Source organism: Canis aureus, chromosome 18 (genome assembly GCF_053574225.1).
Source record: "Canis aureus isolate CA01 chromosome 18, VMU_Caureus_v.1.0, whole genome shotgun sequence".
Classification (NCBI taxonomy): Eukaryota; Metazoa; Chordata; class Mammalia; order Carnivora; family Canidae; genus Canis; species Canis aureus.
Window position 1 is genome coordinate 22,635,858 of NC_135628.1, and position 20,346 is coordinate 22,656,203.

The 20,346-nt window shown below is 40.5% G+C and overlaps 1 protein-coding gene across 2 annotated transcripts in view; it reads left to right on the top strand.

Annotated features, from left to right (window-relative positions):
* The window catches only part of OSBPL3 (oxysterol binding protein like 3), a 136,641-nt gene that overhangs the window by 60,401 nt on the left and 55,894 nt on the right, over positions 1-20,346 (top strand). For both annotated transcript variants that reach the window (XM_077856491.1, XM_077856492.1), the window contains 8 exons: positions 7,697-7,813; positions 7,977-8,030; positions 8,984-9,097; positions 12,409-12,576; positions 13,128-13,251; positions 15,189-15,292; positions 15,499-15,591; positions 16,621-16,777. In XM_077856491.1, the coding sequence (XP_077712617.1) occupies positions 7,697-7,813; positions 7,977-8,030; positions 8,984-9,097; positions 12,409-12,576; positions 13,128-13,251; positions 15,189-15,292; positions 15,499-15,591; positions 16,621-16,777 (931 nt within the window). The remainder of the gene's footprint in view (positions 1-7,696; positions 7,814-7,976; positions 8,031-8,983; positions 9,098-12,408; positions 12,577-13,127; positions 13,252-15,188; positions 15,293-15,498; positions 15,592-16,620; positions 16,778-20,346) is intronic.

Sequence of the window (20,346 nt, forward strand, 5' to 3'; positions counted from 1 at the left end):
ACAATACAATATTTTTAACTATTGGCATAATGTTGTACAGCCGATTTCTAGAATTTACTCATCCTGCATAACTGAGACTTTGTACCAATTTTATCATGACATGAGTTTGGGAAGTAAGATTTGGACGGGCTTTCGTTCATTTATTCTGACCTCCTTCCTGGTCTAGGAATCCCCCTGGAGTCCCTCTGCCAGCCTCCGATGGAGCTCTCCAGTGACTAGGCAACTGGCTCCATGTTGCTTTTGTAATTGTTCATTGCACTGATTATTAAAGAATCAGATGATCTGTCCTTTGTGCAGCACTGGGATCCAGGGCCTTGTACTTCTTACCCCATTAGTCCCAGTTTGGCCCTCAGAGCCTATGAAGTCAAACTCCAATTCTTCAAGACAGCCTGGTCACCTGGAGTGTGGTTACTCTCAAGTGCTCCCGTGGTCCAGTAGTAGCAGCCTCACCTGGGCAGGTGCAGAAGCAGCTCAGGCCTCGCCCCAGACCTACTGAAACTAATATATTTTTAAAAGATCTTATTTATTTATTCATGCGACACACACACACACACACACACACACACACACACACACAGAGGCAGAGACACAGGCAGAGGGAGAAGCAGGCTCCATGCAGGGAGCCTGACATGGGACTCGATCCCGGGTCTCCAGGATTAGGCCTTGGGCTGAAGGCAGTACTAAACCACTGAGCCACCCGGGCTGCCCCTAACATCGGCATTTTGACAAGGCTCTTCAGTGATTGGTATGCATGGTACAGGTTGAGAAGCACTGTGTTAGTTCAAACACATCATCCCCCCAACTAATTTGTTCCTTTAAATTGCTCTTGCTGTCAGCCCTGCTGATGCTCAAAAATTTTAGTTGAGGAAGAAAACATTGGACAAGAAGTAACAATGACAACTCTCAGTGATTGAATATAAGTACAGAATTGATCTGGCATCAGTTAAAGCTGTCGTTATATTAACTGAGAAGTATTTCCATATGTTCATAGTATAATCATAAAAGATAATATTGATAATCCCGAGGTTTTAGAAAATCAGAAATGGGCAGCCCGGGTGACTTAGCGGTTTAGAGCTGCCTTCCGTCTAGGGTGTGATCCTGGAGACCTGGGATCGAGTCCCATGTCGGGCTCCCTGCGTGGAGCCTGCTTCTCCCCCTGCCTGCATCTCTGCCTCTCTCTCTCTCTCTTTCTCTCTCTCTGTCTGTCTCTCTCTGTGTCTCTCATGAATAAATAAATAAAAATCTTAAAAAAAAAAAGAAAATCAGAAATGCTGGCGTGCCTGGGCAATGTAGTCAATTAAGCATCTGACTTTGGCTCTGGTCATGATCTCAGGGGTCCTGGGATCGAGCCCCAGTCTGGGCTCTGTGCTCAGCGGGGAGTCTGCTTGTCCCTCTGCCCCACCCCCTCACCCCATGCTCACACCCTTTCTCTCAAATAAATAAATAAACTCTTTAAAAAATATCAGAAATGCCTTTAAAATCATTAAAGACCTGTTAGATTATGCTCCATGTGATTTAATGCTGGGTGTTGTTGCTTCGTGAATTAAAAAAAAAACTTGATAAGCAATTCAAATAAATAATAAGAGCAACCCACTCCCCGGTCATGCCAGATAGGGGAAGTAAAACCAAAACTTCTTCCACAACACTCTTCAGCTGCAGGAAAAATGGAAGTTTTAGGTCATTTTCTATTTCTGACAACCCTGGAAGGACAGTGCTGAGAATCCAGCATTTGAAAGTTGCAGAGGAGACGTACACTGTGGAAACAGCTGTGCTGGGGGGTGCGGGGAAGGCTTTCAACTCGTGCACTCAGCAATATGGAAATGAACCGTGCCAGCTCATGAGCATGGATAAATGCTTAGTTGCCTTTCCAACCACAAAGCAGCTTTCTATATTTGGCACTCTTTTGACATTCAGTAAAACAGACTGAATTTAATGCCGGACGACAGTGCCAGACTGTCTTCAGTTAAAATGAAGCGAAAACCTTAAGAAGCCGCTTTCCCCAGACCCTGTCGCATTTCTTTCTCCATCTTATATGCGTGGTGAGTGGTCGGCCTGACCCCCTCAGGGCAGGACACCAGCCCAGCCTTGCTGGGCCAAGTCAGTAGGGCCTTGATCTTCCCCAGGGCCCCGAGTCCACCCTGTACTGTATCTTAGGACATTCAGCTCAAGGTGCGTGTCCTACTGCCCGGTCACCAGGTGTGTGGAACACAAACAGCTATTTCAGGACATCTGATCCCTTTAGCCAAGGGAAGCTGGTATCTTTGCTTTTTTTTCTGCCCCATTCCAGTACACAGGATTCAAATCCTTCACCCCGAGGACTCTGCTGAGCCTTTCTCACATCCCTTTGCTCCTCAGACTGGCCCATTCAGTGAATATTTTATTCAGGGCCCCCATGTCCCCAAGCAGTGAGATTACTGCAAAGAGGGACCCTGTCCCTGTTCTCCTGGAACCCAGGTTCTGGCTCAGAGAGAGACTCGTATGAGTGAGGTTTCTGTCAGTGCTGGTGAGGGAGAGAATTTGTGCCCCAAGGAGGTTTGGGGCAAATGAGAATTCTCAGGCTGAGAAGTAGATGGGGGCAGACATTCCAAATATAAAAAAGTGAATGAGCAAAGAATTGGCTGCATTAAATCGCTCAGGCTGACTTCCTGTCCTAGTTCAGTGGGATTACAGATAGGAAACACGGTAGCTCCGAGCAGGACCCCAGAACTTGCTGGTCTCTATCCATCGGATGGTGTATCCTAACTCCTTCAAATTGCTTCGAGATTTTGGCCACTGCTTGGCATTTACTCTGGTTCATAATTAGAATTTATATATTTAAATTATAGCAGAATATGCATTATACTATAATATGTAGAAGAATGATATATATATGATGTAGAAATAAAAAATATGCATTATACTATATGCATTATACTATAATATGTAGAAGAATGATATATATGATGTTGAAATAAAAAATATATATAGTTTATTGCTAAAAACTATATATATATGTATCTATATCTATCTATCTATCTATCTATCTTATATATCTCATGTTGAAAAGATGGTCCCTATAACTGTTCCGAGTAGTAAACACCAAAGCCCTGGGAATGAAAGTGGAAAAAAAGTCATGAGTTAATTAAACACTAAGTTATCTGGTAATAGACAGTAATACTATTATATTCATAGGCGTATACGATTAATGTGGTTAGGTAATTTAGGAAAATTTCAAAAACTGAACTAAAATTTTGAAGGGTTTGCATGGGTAGAAAAGATTAAGAGAAGATTCTGGAAGGCTTGAACGACATAAATAAACCACAGAAGTGGAAATGCAGACAAGTATTATATTCATTTGTATATTGCATGGAGAGTAGGGCATAATGGGGCCCCATGAATGATTATGGAAGTGGAGAGTCTTGGGAAGCCAGGTTGGATGAGAGCTTGGGTCTGGATGGTGGCTGGGGAACAGAGAAGAAGGGACATAGAGGATAAACATTTTGAGGATGAAAGCAATAGGACTACTTATGAGAAATTAATTAATTAATTAGGCCCTTACAATTCTGAAGTGATTTCACTACACCATGAGGACATATCATTTCTTCTCATAGAATTTGTGTCAGGTTCTGCAGTGGTTCTTAATTCCACCAAAACAATATCCCTTATTGTGACAATATTTTAATGACCCCATTACTCTCCTCAAATGAAATTTGTTATTGACTTATTTGTACACATAATTCCGAAAATATCACCGTATACTTAACTGAAATACAAAGGAAAACTCAAAGAAAGTGGTTAATATTAAAATATTTATTTTACTGTGTAGAAGCCCACATATGATTATGCCAGAAGATATAATGATGTGGTCAGATATACCTATATATAAAATGTGACAGCTACTAATGCAGACCCACATAGGTGTGTTGTGCTACTAACTCAAATACCACAAGTGGCCTGGCCTTCAGTGACAATTCTCCAAAATGGTGGGTAATGCTTGTTAAAGTCCCAAACAGAAGGAAATGTAGTCCTCCCTCAGTTATCCAGTAGTTGCAATACCAAGAATTCAAAGTGTATAAAAACCATGCAGAAATAGTTTGGTATGGATGTGAAACAGAGTCAAATTCTGTGCTCAAGAAATTATAAACAGATTTCACCTACAAAAGAGTCCACTGGCACTTTGGAAAGTCACGTGGAAAGTGGGACAACTTCTTCATTGTCTAAGAGGCACTGTGGTACATTTACCATCTCTGGATCCCAACCATTAGATCAGAGATACTGTGAGAACTAAAAGTACCCCCACTATTTCACAGCCCCAGAGGGTAGGTACTGCCCCCACTGGGAACGCTGGCTCTCAGGTTTCAGCCAAGTGACTCAAGGACTGTGACAGACAAGGAAGTTGGATGGGGAGGATTTGGACGGCAAGCCCAGAAAAGGAGTTGGCTGCAGAGCTTCCTTCCTGAGTCAAGCAGAGTCTTCACTTTCTTAAATACTTCAAATCTGGCTTTTCCAACCTGGTAAGACTTTTAAGTTCTGAGCCCAGGTAGAAAATAAAGTGATGAAAAAAGACGATATTTTCTTTGGAATAAATGCAAACCCTTTCTGACTTATTTCCTTTAAATGCCAACAAATGCAATCTGATTCCCTGCCCTCCACATTGGCTCACTGGCAGGAATGTATTATGTCTTAAGAATTCAGGAGAGATCCAGTTCTAACGTGAATCCTTGAGACAATTTTTAAATTTAATTCTTGTTTTTCTTTAAACTACAGATATGATCTCATTCCATTTTTTTTTTCAGTTTTGTAAAGTATGCAATTAACGTCTAATCCCTCTTGGCATTTGCATTCTGCACAATTGAATGTATTGAGCAGACATGCATGATTGTCTAGTATTATCACTGTGTGTTGCCTTCTGTTTGGGTGTCTTAAACAAATCGATAGGACTTGATCCCCTTAGAATACTTTCCAAAAGATTTTGAGCCATAGATTCCCATTTAACAATGATAACACACACATGCACCCTCTTTCACAAATATGAATGTAGTCTGTTTAGTTTGTAAATAGTTATTTGGCCCAAAGATTTTGGGAACATTTCAAATGCATGCTGATTTATAATATTCCAAGAACAAAAATCTGTTTGCAGTCTTATTCTAAGACCAAGTTTGTTTATTAGCCAACTAGATGTTATACCATTCACAGGACAGCAGGTTAGGCATTGTGAAGAAATCAGAAATGAACTAGACACTTTACATCCTCAAGGAGTCTGTCTGGTAGGGATGATAAAATCTCACATATAATATCATAAGTGGTGAACCATTGGAAAGGTAGATGGAATGCTGATGGAGTTTCTAGGGTGAAATAGTACTTTCCTTTGAAGAAGGCTTCCTAGAGGAGCTGGAACTTTTAACTTGACCTTAAAAATTCATTACAATTTTGACAGGGAGGACACTTTAGATTTTGAGGAATGGCTTTCTAAGCTGAAATACATGCGAACAGAAGTTGTGTGTGTGTGTGTGTGTGTGCACGTACGTGCACGTAGGCTTCTCATCACTTAATAATATGCATCCCCCATTTATTCTGGGTATGATTAAGTCACTTTGAATAATTGGTAATACTATAAAGAAATCTCATTTGACATTGCTGCCTTTCTGAAAAAGTCCTCCAAAGAAAGAGCTAAATATAAGCTTTGCTTTTTTCCATTGAAGAATTCCCTTTTACAACTCCAGACCCTGGGATACCACCACCACATTTCAAAAGTCTGGAATGTACGTTTAACTATATTCACAGTAAAGTGCAATTAGATAGAAGGCAGATCTGTCAGGATTGTCATAAAAAGAGTTCGGTTGCTAAAGTACAGAAGTGTTCTTGTTACCACGTGTTTCCCATGTGCTAAGCTTGAGGACAACACAGAAACTGAGCCAGAGCACCCAAGACTCCTGTGGTTCCATGCCTTGTCATTAGAGTATTTCCTGGGGCTTAAATCAAATTGCTTCTGCTTTCTGGTGCTGGTTCACACTTACTGTCCATCTCCCAGTTCTTTGGCCTCTACCTGTAACCCTCACCTATTGTCTGGAGATTTGACTAAGAGCAAGTTAAGTCAACATGAAATCTTGACCAAAAGGACACATTTGTTTCTTAGAGAGAGATTTGCACACTGTGTTCACTGCAGCTTTATTCACAGTAGCCAAGACAAGGAAGCGTCCTTCCTAAGCGTCCTAAGCGTCCATCAGTGGATGAATGGATAAAGAAAACGTGATACATACACAGAGGGGAATTTCATTCAGCCATAAAAAAAGACAGAAATCCCACCTTTTGCAACAACATGGATAGACATTAAGGGTGTTATGCTAAGTGAAATAAATCAGAGAAAGACAAATACCGTATGTTGTCACTTATATGCAGAATCTGAAAAAGCTGAGCTCATGGAAAGAGTCTCCTGGGGATAGGAAGAGGTGGGAATGGCAAAATGCTTGTCAAATCATACAAACTACCAGCTAGAAGTAAGTTCTGGGGGAACTAATGCACAACATGGTGATTATATGCCATATTCTTGGAAAGTTGTTAAGAAAATAGATCTTAAGTTTTATCACTACACAAAAAAAGTGGTAATGATGAGGGTAGGGAAATAGAGGTTATCAAATCATCACATTGTATACCTTAAACTTACTTATGTCATATGCCAATAATATCTCAAAAAAGCTGGAGGAGGTGGGGAAGGACACGTTTGTCAAAACTAAATAATCCTGTGTTGGAAATGTTTCTCTCTAATCTGAATGGTAGTTACTAATGGTATAGATGTATAAATTCATCAGGGTGTACTTTTAAGATTTGTGCATTTCACATAAGTTAATCCATCAGTAAACTAAAAATCCATTATCTCAGCCACTAAAATAGATATTGCCAATTTTGGTCTATCTTGGGATAATTTCGCAATGACTTGTGCATTTTCAAGCACTAAAAAATAAATTTTCAGAATTTTTAGTGTTTTTCTTTAGTATTCCCTTTTAAATTCTTTTTCAATTGGTTGATACTACCCTAGATAGCCAACAACAGAAGATTAATTATAATAACAGTTTGTACCTCTTCAAAATTATGAACAGCTCAGTAAAGCAATAATTACTTCCACCCCCGCCAGAAGTTTTTGAAACAAAAGGAGGGTGTGGCAGGCAACATTTCTGGAAAAAGAGGATGAAAATTCTCATTTCAAAAGCATTTTTTTGATGCTTCAGTATTTCCAGTATTTAAATATGAAGAGATTAATTTGCAAATGAATCATTATTTTGACCAATTTGTTATGTTTACCAGTTTGCATTCAATATCCTACTTTTCAGCCACTTCTTAAGCCAGTTTTACCATATTATCACCTGGTATCTATAGCTTTTGGTTAAAATTCAAACTGAAGTCTAGTGGTGAGCTAACAGGGTATAGAACTTACAGTAAAGCTTTACCATTAGCCATGTTCAAGCACTAAGAGAAACATTCCCTTCTAGGAGAGGGCTTTTGGAAAAATAAATCAAATTTGATGCCATTAAATTATAGCATTAAATCCATGATGTCCAGGACCTGTATGAAAATTAACTTTTAATAACTTCTCCCCCAAAAAACCAGCTAAATTCACCATCTTTGATGGATTTACCAATAGGATGAAGTGCTTCTGAATATTATTATTATTATTATTATTAAAGGTAGACATTTAGCATGATCTGTTTTATTGAAACAGGACAGCTGGGAAGTGGTGGAAGGGCTGAGAGGAGAGATGAGTTACACCCAGGAGCCACCCATCCAGAAAGGATTTTTGCTGAAAAAGAGGAAATGGCCCTTGAAAGGCTGGCACAAGGTAAGACACTGGCCTTGGCTTCACCTTTATTTGTCTCCACACTACCCCATTCAGTACATGGTTCTTAGGCACTTATATTTAATTTGAATTTGAAAATTGGGACCAACAGAAGGGTGCTTGTTTAAATGGAATGTCTTAGTGAATTCTACTTTCTTCCCTACAGAGATTTTTCTATCTGGACAAAGGGATTTTGAAATATGCCAAGAGCCAGACGGATGTAAGTCTTCTCATTAATCAACTATGTTATTAAAGAATTCTGAAGGGCTAATTGTTGTCAGCTCATGGATGAGGTTGTACACATTTGGAGACTGCATTTCTCTGAACTGGAAACCATAGGGAGTAATAATAGTTCTTTCACATGGGCGAGAGGTTCTGCTCTGGGTTCTGAGTTGGCTCAATTCACCCACCAAGTGAAGGTGGAGGGTTCTTCTAAACATCCTACCAGGGATCCAGGGGTCTGTGTGGGTCTTAGGGTTGGACTGAGGGGGTCCTATGGGTGGGAGAAAACATTTTCCCAGTGAGATAGCAGGAACAAAACATGGGACAGGTGTCACTTCACTATTACAGGGGCCAGGGGTTTTGGTGGAGAAGCCCCTTGATGAAGGGGAAACAGTTCCTGTTGTTAACACTAGGTAGACAGCTCACAGTGGCTGGAATGACTGTTACAACGACCCTGCCCCTTGTGTGGGTCCTCCTCTCACCCAGGACTACCCTCATCCTCTCTTGCTTCCCTTGACTCCTAGAGTGCTCATTTTGTAGGGCTGCATGTAGAAAACTTGGCATAATCCCCAACCCACAGTGACTTATCTTAGCTTCCTGCCCTTACTCTCCTTTTAAAGTCACTTCCACATGAATTTAGATACTAGAAACTAACTCTGTGGAAGGCAGTGCAGTTAACAGGTGATTTCATTGCTGTGGGAGTTGATCTGTGGGGCTTGCTCTCTTGCTTCCTCACTCACTGGCTGTGCGAACCACTTGGTACTTAACCCTCATAGGCTAAAACAGACAATGCATGTACAGTACTTAATTCACACTAAGTGCTTGGTAAGTCATAGTCGTTGTGTTTATATTGGTGGATGAAGGGTAGGCTATAGGGGAGGAGCGTCAGGGATGTTACTACTGTTTTTAACACCATGAACCTCAAGTAGCCCTCTTCTCATGCCTCTGCAGATAGAGAGAGAGAAGCTCCATGGCTGCATTGATGTTGGGCTCTCGGTAATGTCCGTAAAGAAGTCATCAAAATGCATAGATCTGGATACGGAAGAGCACATTTACCATCTGAAGGTGAGCCTGCTTCCCAGGATCCATCTCCTGTGGCACGGTTTCTTTATATTGCAAAAGGGATTGTAAGTTAAAGAACTATTGGTGATGCTCTTTGAATATTTCAAAAGATCCAAGCAACATGTAGAAGATCTTTGTTATAAAAGCATTTCTAACAGATGCTATTAATATTTGGGTGGGATGGGTCTTCGTTGTGCAGGACTGTCTCACACAACTGCTGAAGGCTTAGCATCCTTGTCCCCCATCCCTCCAACACACATACCTTGATTGTGCCAACAATCAGTAATAAAAAAAATCTTCATGTCTCCAAATAACTCATTCCCCCAAACTGTACCACCTTTAGAGGAGAACCATTAACCATAGGTTAAAATTGTCTTCCTGAAATACAACATTTAATATTTAGTCTTACCGGGGCATCTGGGTGGCTCAGTGATTGAGCGTCTGCCTTCGGCTCAAGGTGTGATCTTGGGGTCCCGAGATCAAGTCCCACATTGGGCCCTCTGCACGGAGCCTGCTTCTCCCTCTGCCTGTGTCTCTGCTTCTCTCTGTGTATTTCTCATGAATACGTAAATAAAATCTTGGAAAAAAAATTAATCTTACCACTTCAGGGATTCCATTAAAATTCTCATACTACAGTGAATGTCAAGAACTTTCCTCCTTAAGTATGGGCCTCCAATTTGTACCTCTGAAAGTGGTTTAACTAACCCCTTCTGCCCTCTCCCTGCTGGTGGCATAGATGGTTAAGAGCATGATATAAGAGCTTCAGAGGTCCCGATCTGTTTTAAATTTTTGCCTGGCTACTTACTAGCTATGGGCTTTTGGCAAATTTTTTTAATCCCCCAAAGTCTCCGTTTTCTCACTACCCTTCCCCAGAATGAAAATTATAGTGCCCATGTTGTAAGGCAGCCTGTAAAAAACTTGGCATAATGCCCAGCCTGCTGTAAGCTCAATAGTTTAGTATTTGTGTGTAATTATTAGGTGGTACTCAAATGTGAGGAATTAATTGAGAGGATGTTAAGATTCTTTTCTTACTTAGACAAATTACTTGGAAAATTAAGAATGGAGGCTGGGGGTTGGGAAAACAAAACCATGAGATGATGAGCTCCGTGTCTTAAGATGCCCCAAAGCACATATATGGTGCTTACATAAATAACATAACAAATACGTGTGCTTGATTGATTGCACAAAATAGTCAAATCCATACTGTTTCCTGGCCTAAGCTCAGAGTAAAGCAGTGTTTCTCACCCTCAACACTATTGACACAGGGTGCTGGAAAATTCTCTGCTGTGGGGCCTGTCCTGTGCATTATAGGATGTTGAGGATCATCCCTGGCCTCTACCCGCTAGATATTGATAACAAGCCCCCTTCAGTTATAATAGCCAAAAAAAAAAAAAAAACAAAAAAAAAAACAAAAAAAAAAACAAAAAAAAAAAAACATGTCTCCCATTGCCAAATGTCCCTTGGCTGAGAATGACCAAAAAAAAAAAGGAAAAAAAAGAAAGACCCCCCCCCCCGCCCCCTTGTTTTAAAGGTCAGTCTCCTTTAGAATAGTTTCAATTGTGTCTCTATGTACTTCCAATGATGCTTAATTCTGTTTTGACATGATCAGGAAATAATAGGTTCTTGTTCATCCACTACTCCAGTTAACAGAATAAAAGTAATTATTAATTCCTAATCTTTAAAGAACCAGGGGGTGCAGCAGCTAGTAAGGATTCGTTGTTAGAATAACATTGGATACTAATATCATGAGAAACACAGTTTAATATTTCTCTGTGTTGATTTACTTTGTTCTGTTCATGTTTCTTGTTCCTTTGTTTGAATGTCAGCTGTGAATGTTAGTGTGGGTATGTGTGGTTATCTGAGGGTCCTTGTTGATAGCCTCTGAGTCAGGCAGTTTTTAAATGGTGGCCATCCAGTCCCATCATCTTATTTTATAGATGAGGAATCAGGGAGGGCAGCTGAGAGGTTAAGTGGCTGTCCACCTATGGTCCTATAACTACTTGTGGGGTTGGAACAGAAGGCTGGACAGTTATTTAATAAAGTGCTTTTATTCCTCTACCTCATTTAACCAATAAAAAAATGGGTCAAGATGAATACTCTGGGCACCAATTTCTAAGGGCTTCTGAGAACAGATCAGTGCAAAGGGTGATGTAAGATTCCTGTAAAATCCCTGCTATAACTGCATCTGGAAAGGAAATACATTTCGAGGATATAATTTAGGGGAAGATAAATAGGTATAAGTCTGTTTGTATTGCTTTTTCCTGTATATTATATATTCAGTAGCACCTGGAAGTGTTTTAAGTCCTGCATGTACTTCTAATCAACACAACAAACCTAAGAGCCGACCTTACATTTCCTAAATTTCCTGACATCCTTGCTCTCAGCAGTGGCAGTAATAAAGATTTAACAGATTGACCTGGAGTTTTCTTCTTAGAAGGTAACCTACCATGCATCCTTTTGGGTGATTTTAAGTTGCCACTTCATGAGTCTGTTCTAATATGTGGGTATCTATTGTTTTTCACTTTAAAAATATTAATACACCTTTGCACACACAAAACATTGACTATTAAGAAATATCTAGTGTATAGGTGCTTGTTATAGTCTTTCTAGTACTTTTATAAACATTTGAAATACTTTATAATAAAAGTTGCTAGTTATAAATATTATTCTTCGTGGAAAGTAGACATTGATACTCATTTATGGAGAGAGTGGCTAAATGTTTGTGTAGGTGTGTTTGAAAAATCTTGGAAATCACCAATAATAGTTTTTCACATTTTTTCTCTATTTCCAAGTGCAGGAGAAATATGTTTTAAAATAGACTTCACATTCCTCAGCAATGTGTTCTTTGTCAGAGAAGATTAACAAGGTTAAATATTTTGGGAAGAATTTACGAATTTGTTCCAGTTCAGAGAAGATTAATCTGAAAAATCTGAATTATAAAAGAGTTTAAAAAGAAACATGGTGCTAATATTTTCAGTAAGAATAGGAAAGGTGGGGACAAGTGAATGTGGAAATGCTTTGAGACAGATAAATAGGAGTTCTAGTTCATTGTTTAATGGTTTGCTTTCTTAATAACAGCATGACAATTGGACCCTTTCATGGAGAGGCCAAATGAAGTTTACAAAGACCATTTTTATTCCCCATTTCTTCCTCAAACTTGTTCCCATAGACCACCTAAGTATAAACTAAGTCAATAAACCTATCTCTACATTTCTACGTGTGCCAACATGTAAAGAGAAGGTGTCTCAATTTGATGAAGAATTGCTCCTTTCATTGAGTGATGCTCTTGTTTCCCTCTTTTTACTATAATTTAGGTCAAGTCAGAAGAAATCTTTGATGAGTGGGTCTCCAAACTCCGCCACCACAGAATGTATCGTCAGAATGAAATCGCCATGTTTCCACACGAGGTTAATCACTACTTCCCAGGATCCACTGTCACAGACTCTGCACCTGGGGTCTTGGACTCCATTTCAAGTAGGAAGGTAAGAGTTTGCCAATAATTAATCTAAAAGAAGGGAGTGGCTTGTGCAGGGGAGTCCCAACTGGGGGGCTTGTGGGGAGGAATGTGTTGGCCTTGCTGGTCAGAACCAGGGCCAGAGGAGTATCTGTTATCACTGGGACAGTAACTGAAAAACAGCACATAAGGAAGAGTTTAATAGGGCCGAATGCTCCAGCTCTTCCTTGACCATTTTGACTTTGGTTTTCTTATTTGATTGCAAAATGCAGGATGTATGTTTATAGCCATGCAGGATTGCAAGATTTCTCAACATTTATATCATTATTTTGGCATGATTAGCATTTGACCAAAGAAGAAATTCAGGAGAGCAGCCCCAGGTATGAGAGCATGGTATGACCAGGCTGAGGTGACAGCCAGAGCTTCAGGTCTCTAGTGGAGTGCTTTGTAGGAGCTTCTTCCCCATGACAAGCAGATGGCTTCCATTAGCAACTAGCTCACTTTGTTGTCCTTTACCCTAAAGTGTTCCCACTGGGCTCTGTTTTCATTTATAACATGCTTTTGTCATCTGTGGAACAGCGTAGCAGTATATCAAAGCAGAACTCGATTCAAACTGGAAGCAATTTATCATTTTCTTGTGGTGGTGAGACACGAGTTCCATTATGGTTACAGTCTTCAGAGGACATGGAAAAATGCTCAAAAGGTAAAGTGACTTGAAACTTCTGCTTCTTTCTGTCATGGCTCTGAAATTGTGCTTGTTGAGTATTTACACCTCAGGTGAATTTCCCCATCACTGGTCTACATTTCCCTCCAGAGTTTGCTTCTGAGTTTGCACTGGTGATGAACAAATGACATTCTCCTTGCAGAGCTTTACGTCTTCACCTGGGTGTGCATGCAGACAGGTTTCTTTTCATATTCTTTAAGTACCCAGGTGCGATTTCCATGAGGACCTGCTAAATCAGTCTCCCTGGGTGGTCTCTGCACATCTCTCTGTTTTTTGTTTTTTTGTTTGTGTGTGTGTGTGTGTGTGTGTGTGTGTGTGTGTGTGTGTGTTCTTTAAGTGCCAAAACTGACTCTAGTATATATCCAAAATTGGGAGTCATTGCTGAAGGTGAGTGGGTGAATCAAATGGAGATCCCCACGAAATAGGAGTTCTCTACTCTGGTTGCACACTATAATCACCAAGAGTTTTTATTTTTTTGTTTTTTTTTATAATAAATTTATTTTTTATTGTTGTTCAATTTGCCAACTTACAGAATAACACCCAGTGCCCATCAAAAGAGCTTTTAAAAGGCAAGAATACCCACTCTCCACAAGAAGTTCGTTAAATTGGTCTGCACTTGGGTCCTGGCATCACTGATTTTCTAATTTCTCAAATGATTCTGATAAGGAATCAGGATTAAGAACACTTCTATCAGGAAGCTCAGTGTTCTCAACCCTAATTAGCTAAGAACCACCCAGGGAACTATAAAACAAAACAAGTCACCAGTGGGATTGGGGATGTTCTGATTTAATTATCTCATGATGGGACTTGGACATATGGAATTTTAAAAATTTCCCCAGTTGAGCTATGATTGAGAACTACTATGAGAGAAAGATGCCAGGCATTGGCCTTGAAAAGTACATTTTCTCCTGTTGAATTCAGATACTATCACACCTGGGGCCATAGAGGTTTTGCCCTCCCAGTAAATGTCACTCAATGAAGCTCCTGAGTGAACTTCACTGAGTGACATTTTGGCACAGCTAGTCCTTGAAGTGCCATCTGTAGACCAGCAGCATTGGCCTGGCCTCCAAACTTATTTAAAATGCAAATTCTCAGGTAGACTGGATCAGAAATTGTGGGTGGATCTCAATGATCTGTGGTTTAACAAGTTCTCCAGTTGATTCTGATGATGCCAAAGTTTGAGAGCCATTTGGGTCTTGATTTCTCAGTGGAAATAACCATTATCATCCAGTGAACATCAAATTAAGAACTATCTTTTGAGTTAGCAACCAAGAACTGGTGTGAAAACACTTAGGTGCTCTCAGGTCAATGTGCAGATGATCATCAAAGTCATTTTGATGGGTGGGTCTCAAGGACCCAAGGTGGGTCCCCGATTGACAGTTCCCCTTAGAGACCAGTACAACCTTCATTTTTGTTTCATTTACTTGCCTGGAGTCCTGATACACAGATGACGAAACCCTATTATTACAATATTAGAAATAATGATAATGATGATAGCTGATTTATTGAGTGCTTACAGTGTGCCAGCATTCTAAAAGCATGCCACATATGTCAACTCACGACTGGCTCATGAAGGCAAGTGTTTAATTATCTCCCCTTCCCAGATGAGGAAACTGAAGACAGAGAAGTTATGTAATTCGCCCAAGATTCAGAGTTCAGGAAGTGTTCAAACCGAGGCAGTCTTGCCTCGGATTCTCCAAATCTGTGCCCTTAACCATGGCAGTTTACTGCCTCTTCTGTAAAAAATGAAATAAAGTTTCATCTTTATAAAGATATAAATTGAAGAGTATAGCTAAATTTAAAAAGTAGCTGGCAAATAAAAATAAAAATAAATGAAAAGTAGCGGGCCCTAGTGTAAGGAAACCTGGATGCCAAGGTAAGGGCTTATGAATCTTCTTTTTGCCTGTTTTGCACAGACCTGGCACACTGTCATGCCTACCTGGTGGAAATGAGCCAGCTCCTACAGAATATGGATGTTCTGCATCGGACATATTCGGCGCCAGCTATCAATGCCATCCAGGTCAGCCAGGTCCCTCTTCTGTTTGCATTCTGGCATTTTTCTGCTTTCCTTTCTGCTCCCCAGCCTTGCCACTAACAGTGGGACGTTGTCCGGTCAGTTGCTTCAGCCAAACTCAAGGGGATGGAGGTGGTCACTTTGCTGTGCAGTTTTCTCTGTGGTCTGGTGGACCTTACTTTCTATGCTCTCTTTCCTGTTTTGAAACAAAGGGTGGAGCTTTTGAAAGTCCCAAAAAGGAAAAAAGATCACACAGGAGGTGGCGGTCCAGAGCTATTGGCAAAGATGCTAAAGGAATGCTACAGGTAACCATTGCTTCCCCTGCTCTCTGTGTCTTGTGCTGGGGGCTGCTTGGACTCTGATAGGATTTTCCGTGGCTGTTTTTGCAAATACCCTGTGCAGAGAGAAATTCAATCACTTCGATTTTCTGCATGCTACAATAAGCATGTAATGGAATTGGGTAAGGGAAAAATGACACCAGGTGGGAGGGAGTACAGCCATTTCCAGGACTTCGGTTTCCCTTCTTTCATGCAGAGCCTGCCCGCCCTCTTCCCCACCTGCATGTGTGCTCTGACCCACCTCTTCTGCTGCCAGTCAGTGGATTCACCATCCCTTGGAACCTACTGGCTGGAGTCTCTGGAAATGCGACATCGTGCAGACTTTCTTTTGCCTCTTGCCTCCAACCTCCCAAACCCCCATCAGGGCTTCACTGTGTTACGCTAGCCGCCGACTTCCCCAGTGCATGGCTAAGCCAGAGGCCAAGATTTGCAGCTCGGTCATTGCATATTAAATTGGGACATTGTTAGGGTCAAATAAATCAGAAACGTAATGGCTAAGTCATCTGTTCTACTCTCATAGACTCTGTTCAAAGCACTTTATGGTTTGGACATAAGTACTTTCAAAGTAAAGGGTGATTTGTGTACAAGCCCATGAGAAGTTAGTTTTGTAGAAGCACCAGATGCAAATTAAGAAAACATTTTAAACCTACCCACTGTTAACAACCCAGATACTGGATGATTATTGCCAGGAAGAAGGAATTGAGTATAAAGGAGAAAGAGCCTGGCAGCTTTTGCTGTCATTTGCAACCTAGAGCTTTGATGCTTCTATCATTTCCAGAAGAAATGTGATTTCTCACCCATTTTTATTTTGCAAGAAGCCAGAGCAGGTTGCTGGAGAAAGTGTTTTCCTGGGTTTTCATTTATTTTCTTTGAACTTATCACCCAGTAGAAAGATTTACCTATAAAATGTTCTCCTACAGCTTTCTAATCTTAGTAACAAGATAGTCTAAGCAACCTACATCTGAAAAGAAATGTCTCCCTTTGGTGTCACTTCAGGTCCCTAAACCTTTCTCGGGCCCAATAAGACTTCATTCCTCCAACCCTAATTTGTCAACATTAGATTTTGGAGAAGAGAAAAATTATTCTGATGGCTCTGAAACCTCGTCAGAGTTTTCTAAAATGCAAGAAGACCTGTGTCATATTGCACATAAAGGTAAGTGAATATTCTTTGTTCTTGATATGTTTTTTTTTTTAATTTTTTTAATTTTTATTTATTTATGGTAGTCACAGAGAGAGAGAGAGAGGCAGAGACACGGGCAGAGGGAGAAGCAGGCTCCATGCACCGGGAGCCCGACGTGGGATTCGATCCCGGGTCTCCAGGATCGCGCCCTGGGCCAAAGGCAGGCGCTAAACCGCTGCGCCACCCAGGGATCCCTGTTCTTGATATGTTTGATGAAACTGTCAGATGCATGTCTGGGTGTGGGATGTCCTTGGAGAGGGGATCTTGGTTGGTTTGTTTTCTGCTCTATTAGAGAAATAGAAATCAATCTATTAATTGATTTGGGTCAATCTAATTTTTATTTTATTTCCCTGGTAGTAGGGAGTATATTAACACAAAGTTTCTTTTTTAAGCCCTTAGGAGAGATAGTGAGAGCATTAGGTATTCTTTAAAAGCTGAGGAACTCACATGCTGCTGGTGGGAGTATAAATTGGTGCTTTTTTTGAAAGCATCATGACATTATGTTTTGAGGTTTAAAAAAAAAATCTGCTTATCCAGCAATTCCACTTTGAAAAATTCACTTGTAGAAATTAATTTAAAACTTATCTGAATAAAGAGATCTATTGTAGCATTGTTTATCATATCCAAAATTAGATGTTCAACATCACTAGCTGTTAGGGAAAGGCAAATTGAAGCTAGGATGAGGTATTCCCATACCCCTGTTAGAGCTCCAGAAAGATACAGTACCAAATGCTGATGAGGACATGAAGAAACCGGATCTCTCATATGTTGCTGGTGGTGAAGCAAGATGGTACAGCCACTCTGGACAGTGATTTGGTAGCTTTATATAAAACTAAACATCAGTTACCATTCACATTTCTGGCCATTTATCCTAGAGAAGTGTAAATTTAAGTCCACACAAAAGCCTATACATAAATGTTTAGAGCAGCTTTATTTGCATTAGCCAACGATAGGAACAACCCAAATGTCCTTCAACAGGCACATGATTAAACAAACTATGGGATGTCCATACAATGGAATACAGCTCAACAGTAGGAAGGAACAAATACTGATATGTGTAGCTACTTGGGTGGATCTCAAGGACATTATGATGAGTGAAAATAGCCAGTTTCAAAAGGGTTGCATAGTATATGATTCTACTTATTAATACCTTTGAAGTGATAAAATTATAGAGAGAAGAGATTAGTGGTTTCCAGGGCTTAGGAAAAGGAAAAAAAATATGGGTGAATTATGAAGGGGTAGCAAGAGGGATCTTGATGGTAATGGAAAGTTCTGTATCCTGATTGTGGTAGTGGTTCCATGAATCTACACATGTGATGAAATTGCATTGACCTGTATTTACACACACAGACCCAAAAGAGAACATGTAAAACTAGTGGCATCTGCATAAGGGCTGTAGATTATGTCAATGTGAGTTTCCTGGTTTTGATATTGTAGCATAGTTCTCTAACATGTTACCACTGTGAGAAATGGGATATAGGGTACCCAGGACTTCTCTGTACTATTTTTGCAACTTCCTGTGAATCTGTCAGATTTCAAAATACAAAGTTTTTAAACGGATATAACCTAAATGCCCCAAAATAGGGAAAATGGACTGTTTAATGCAATATAATTATATGATAGAATAGTCAACAGCCACAATAATAAAAATAGCTTCCTTAAATTGAACACAGTTATTATGTCAGATATTCACTAAATACTTTACATGCACTATTTCAATTTTTTTAAAATTTTTATTTATTTATGATAGTCACACAGAGAGAGAGAGGCAGAGACACAGGCAGAGGGAGAAGCAGGCTCCACGCACCGGGAGTCCGACGTGGAATTCGATCCCGGGTCTCCAGGATCGCGCCCTGAGCCAAAGGCAGGCCCTAAACCGCTGCGCCACCCAGGGATCCCACATGCACTATTTCATTTCATTCTAGGAGCAACCTGTGGAACAGATATTATTGTAATATTCATTGCACAGATAAGAAAGCCGAGGCTGGAAGAAGCTGGAGAGCTTCCTGAGTAAGAAAGTGGTAGAAAGTGGCTAACCTGAGACTTGAATCCTAACCTGCCTGGCCCCGAGTCTGCGCGCCTCACTTGGTGTCTCACCACCCTTATGGATGGGCTGGCCAGGGTTATGTTTATAGACATAGAAAGATGTTCACAACATATCATTGAGTAAAAATACAGTTCTCAAAACAGTGTATAGGTATGATGCTGTTTGTACAGAAACTATATAAATCTGGCACGTATAGGTGTACTAAAAAGTCTGGAACGTTCTACACTAGCATTTTAATAATGGAGACTACAGTTGTAAGTGCTTATTATCTTACCGTTTATATTTTTAAAAAATATGGTAAATTTATCATTTTTTAAAGAGGCAAATGAGCTCAAAAGTTTTAAATGGGAGGGCAGTAAGGCACCTGGGTAGCTCAGTCAGTTAAGTGGTAGACTCTTGATTTTGGCTCAGGTCATGATTTCAAGGATGTGAAATCAAGCCGCATGTAGGGCTCCACACTGGACATGGAGTCTGCTTAAAACTTTCCCTCTTCCTCTGCATCCACCCCTCTTACACAATTTTTTTTTTTTTTAATGAGAGGACAGTGCTTGAAGTAAAAGGAAGGAAGGTACTGGCTCTGCTGCTTTATTCCCCTAGCCCTGAGTTTTCTTCCATGACCTGATTCTTTCAGCTTGCTTTTCCCTTACCCCACAAACATAAAACATGGTGGTTATGAGGAAACCATTCCCTGTTCTTTACAAACCTCTACCTCAATCAAACTCCCGTCCTAGTTGCTGTCAGAACTTTGTCAGCATTTACGATGCAGTTGTAGGGTCAGTCTGTTAAAGGAGAAGAACTACCTGCCCCCAGCCTTTCAAAACTCTTCACGCAGGCCTTGTGTGTTCTCTAGTATTAAAGGATCGATTGTAATTAGGGTGTTGTATTTTAGGCTTTGTGGGAGGAAATTCCTGAAAAAGAGCATGACTTTTAAATAACATGAACTGTCAGGGCACCTGGGTGGCACAGTTAAGTATCCAGCTCTTGGTTTTGGTTTGGATGGTGATCTCAGGGTCATAAGATTGAGCCTCGAGCTGAGCTCACACTTAGCAGGGAGTCTGCTTGAGATTCTCTCTCTCTCTCCCTCCCCTCCTACTTGTGCTTGCTTGTTCTCTGTTTCTCTCTCAAATAAATAAATAAATCTTTAAACACACACACATACACCCCAAACCACAATCTGTCTTTTTATAAATAAGAAAATGCATCTCCACCGCAAGGATATCCTGACTTTTACAATTGAAGAAGCTGCTCCCTCAGCAGAGAGATATTGCCCATATTGAGTCAATCCACTGATCCCATCCTCCTGCGGAGGGCTCAGCCTCACAGACTGTCTATAATGGGCTGTGGCCAGATGTTTTGCCTTTCAGGCTTTGTTAGAAACAGCTGGCTGCAGAGCCGGCCGCATACCTGGAGTAGGTCAAGATTTGAGCTCCGAGAAAGGCCCAGGTGCACTTATTCCCCAACAGCCTTTGCCCCACAGGTTTACGGACTCAAATTC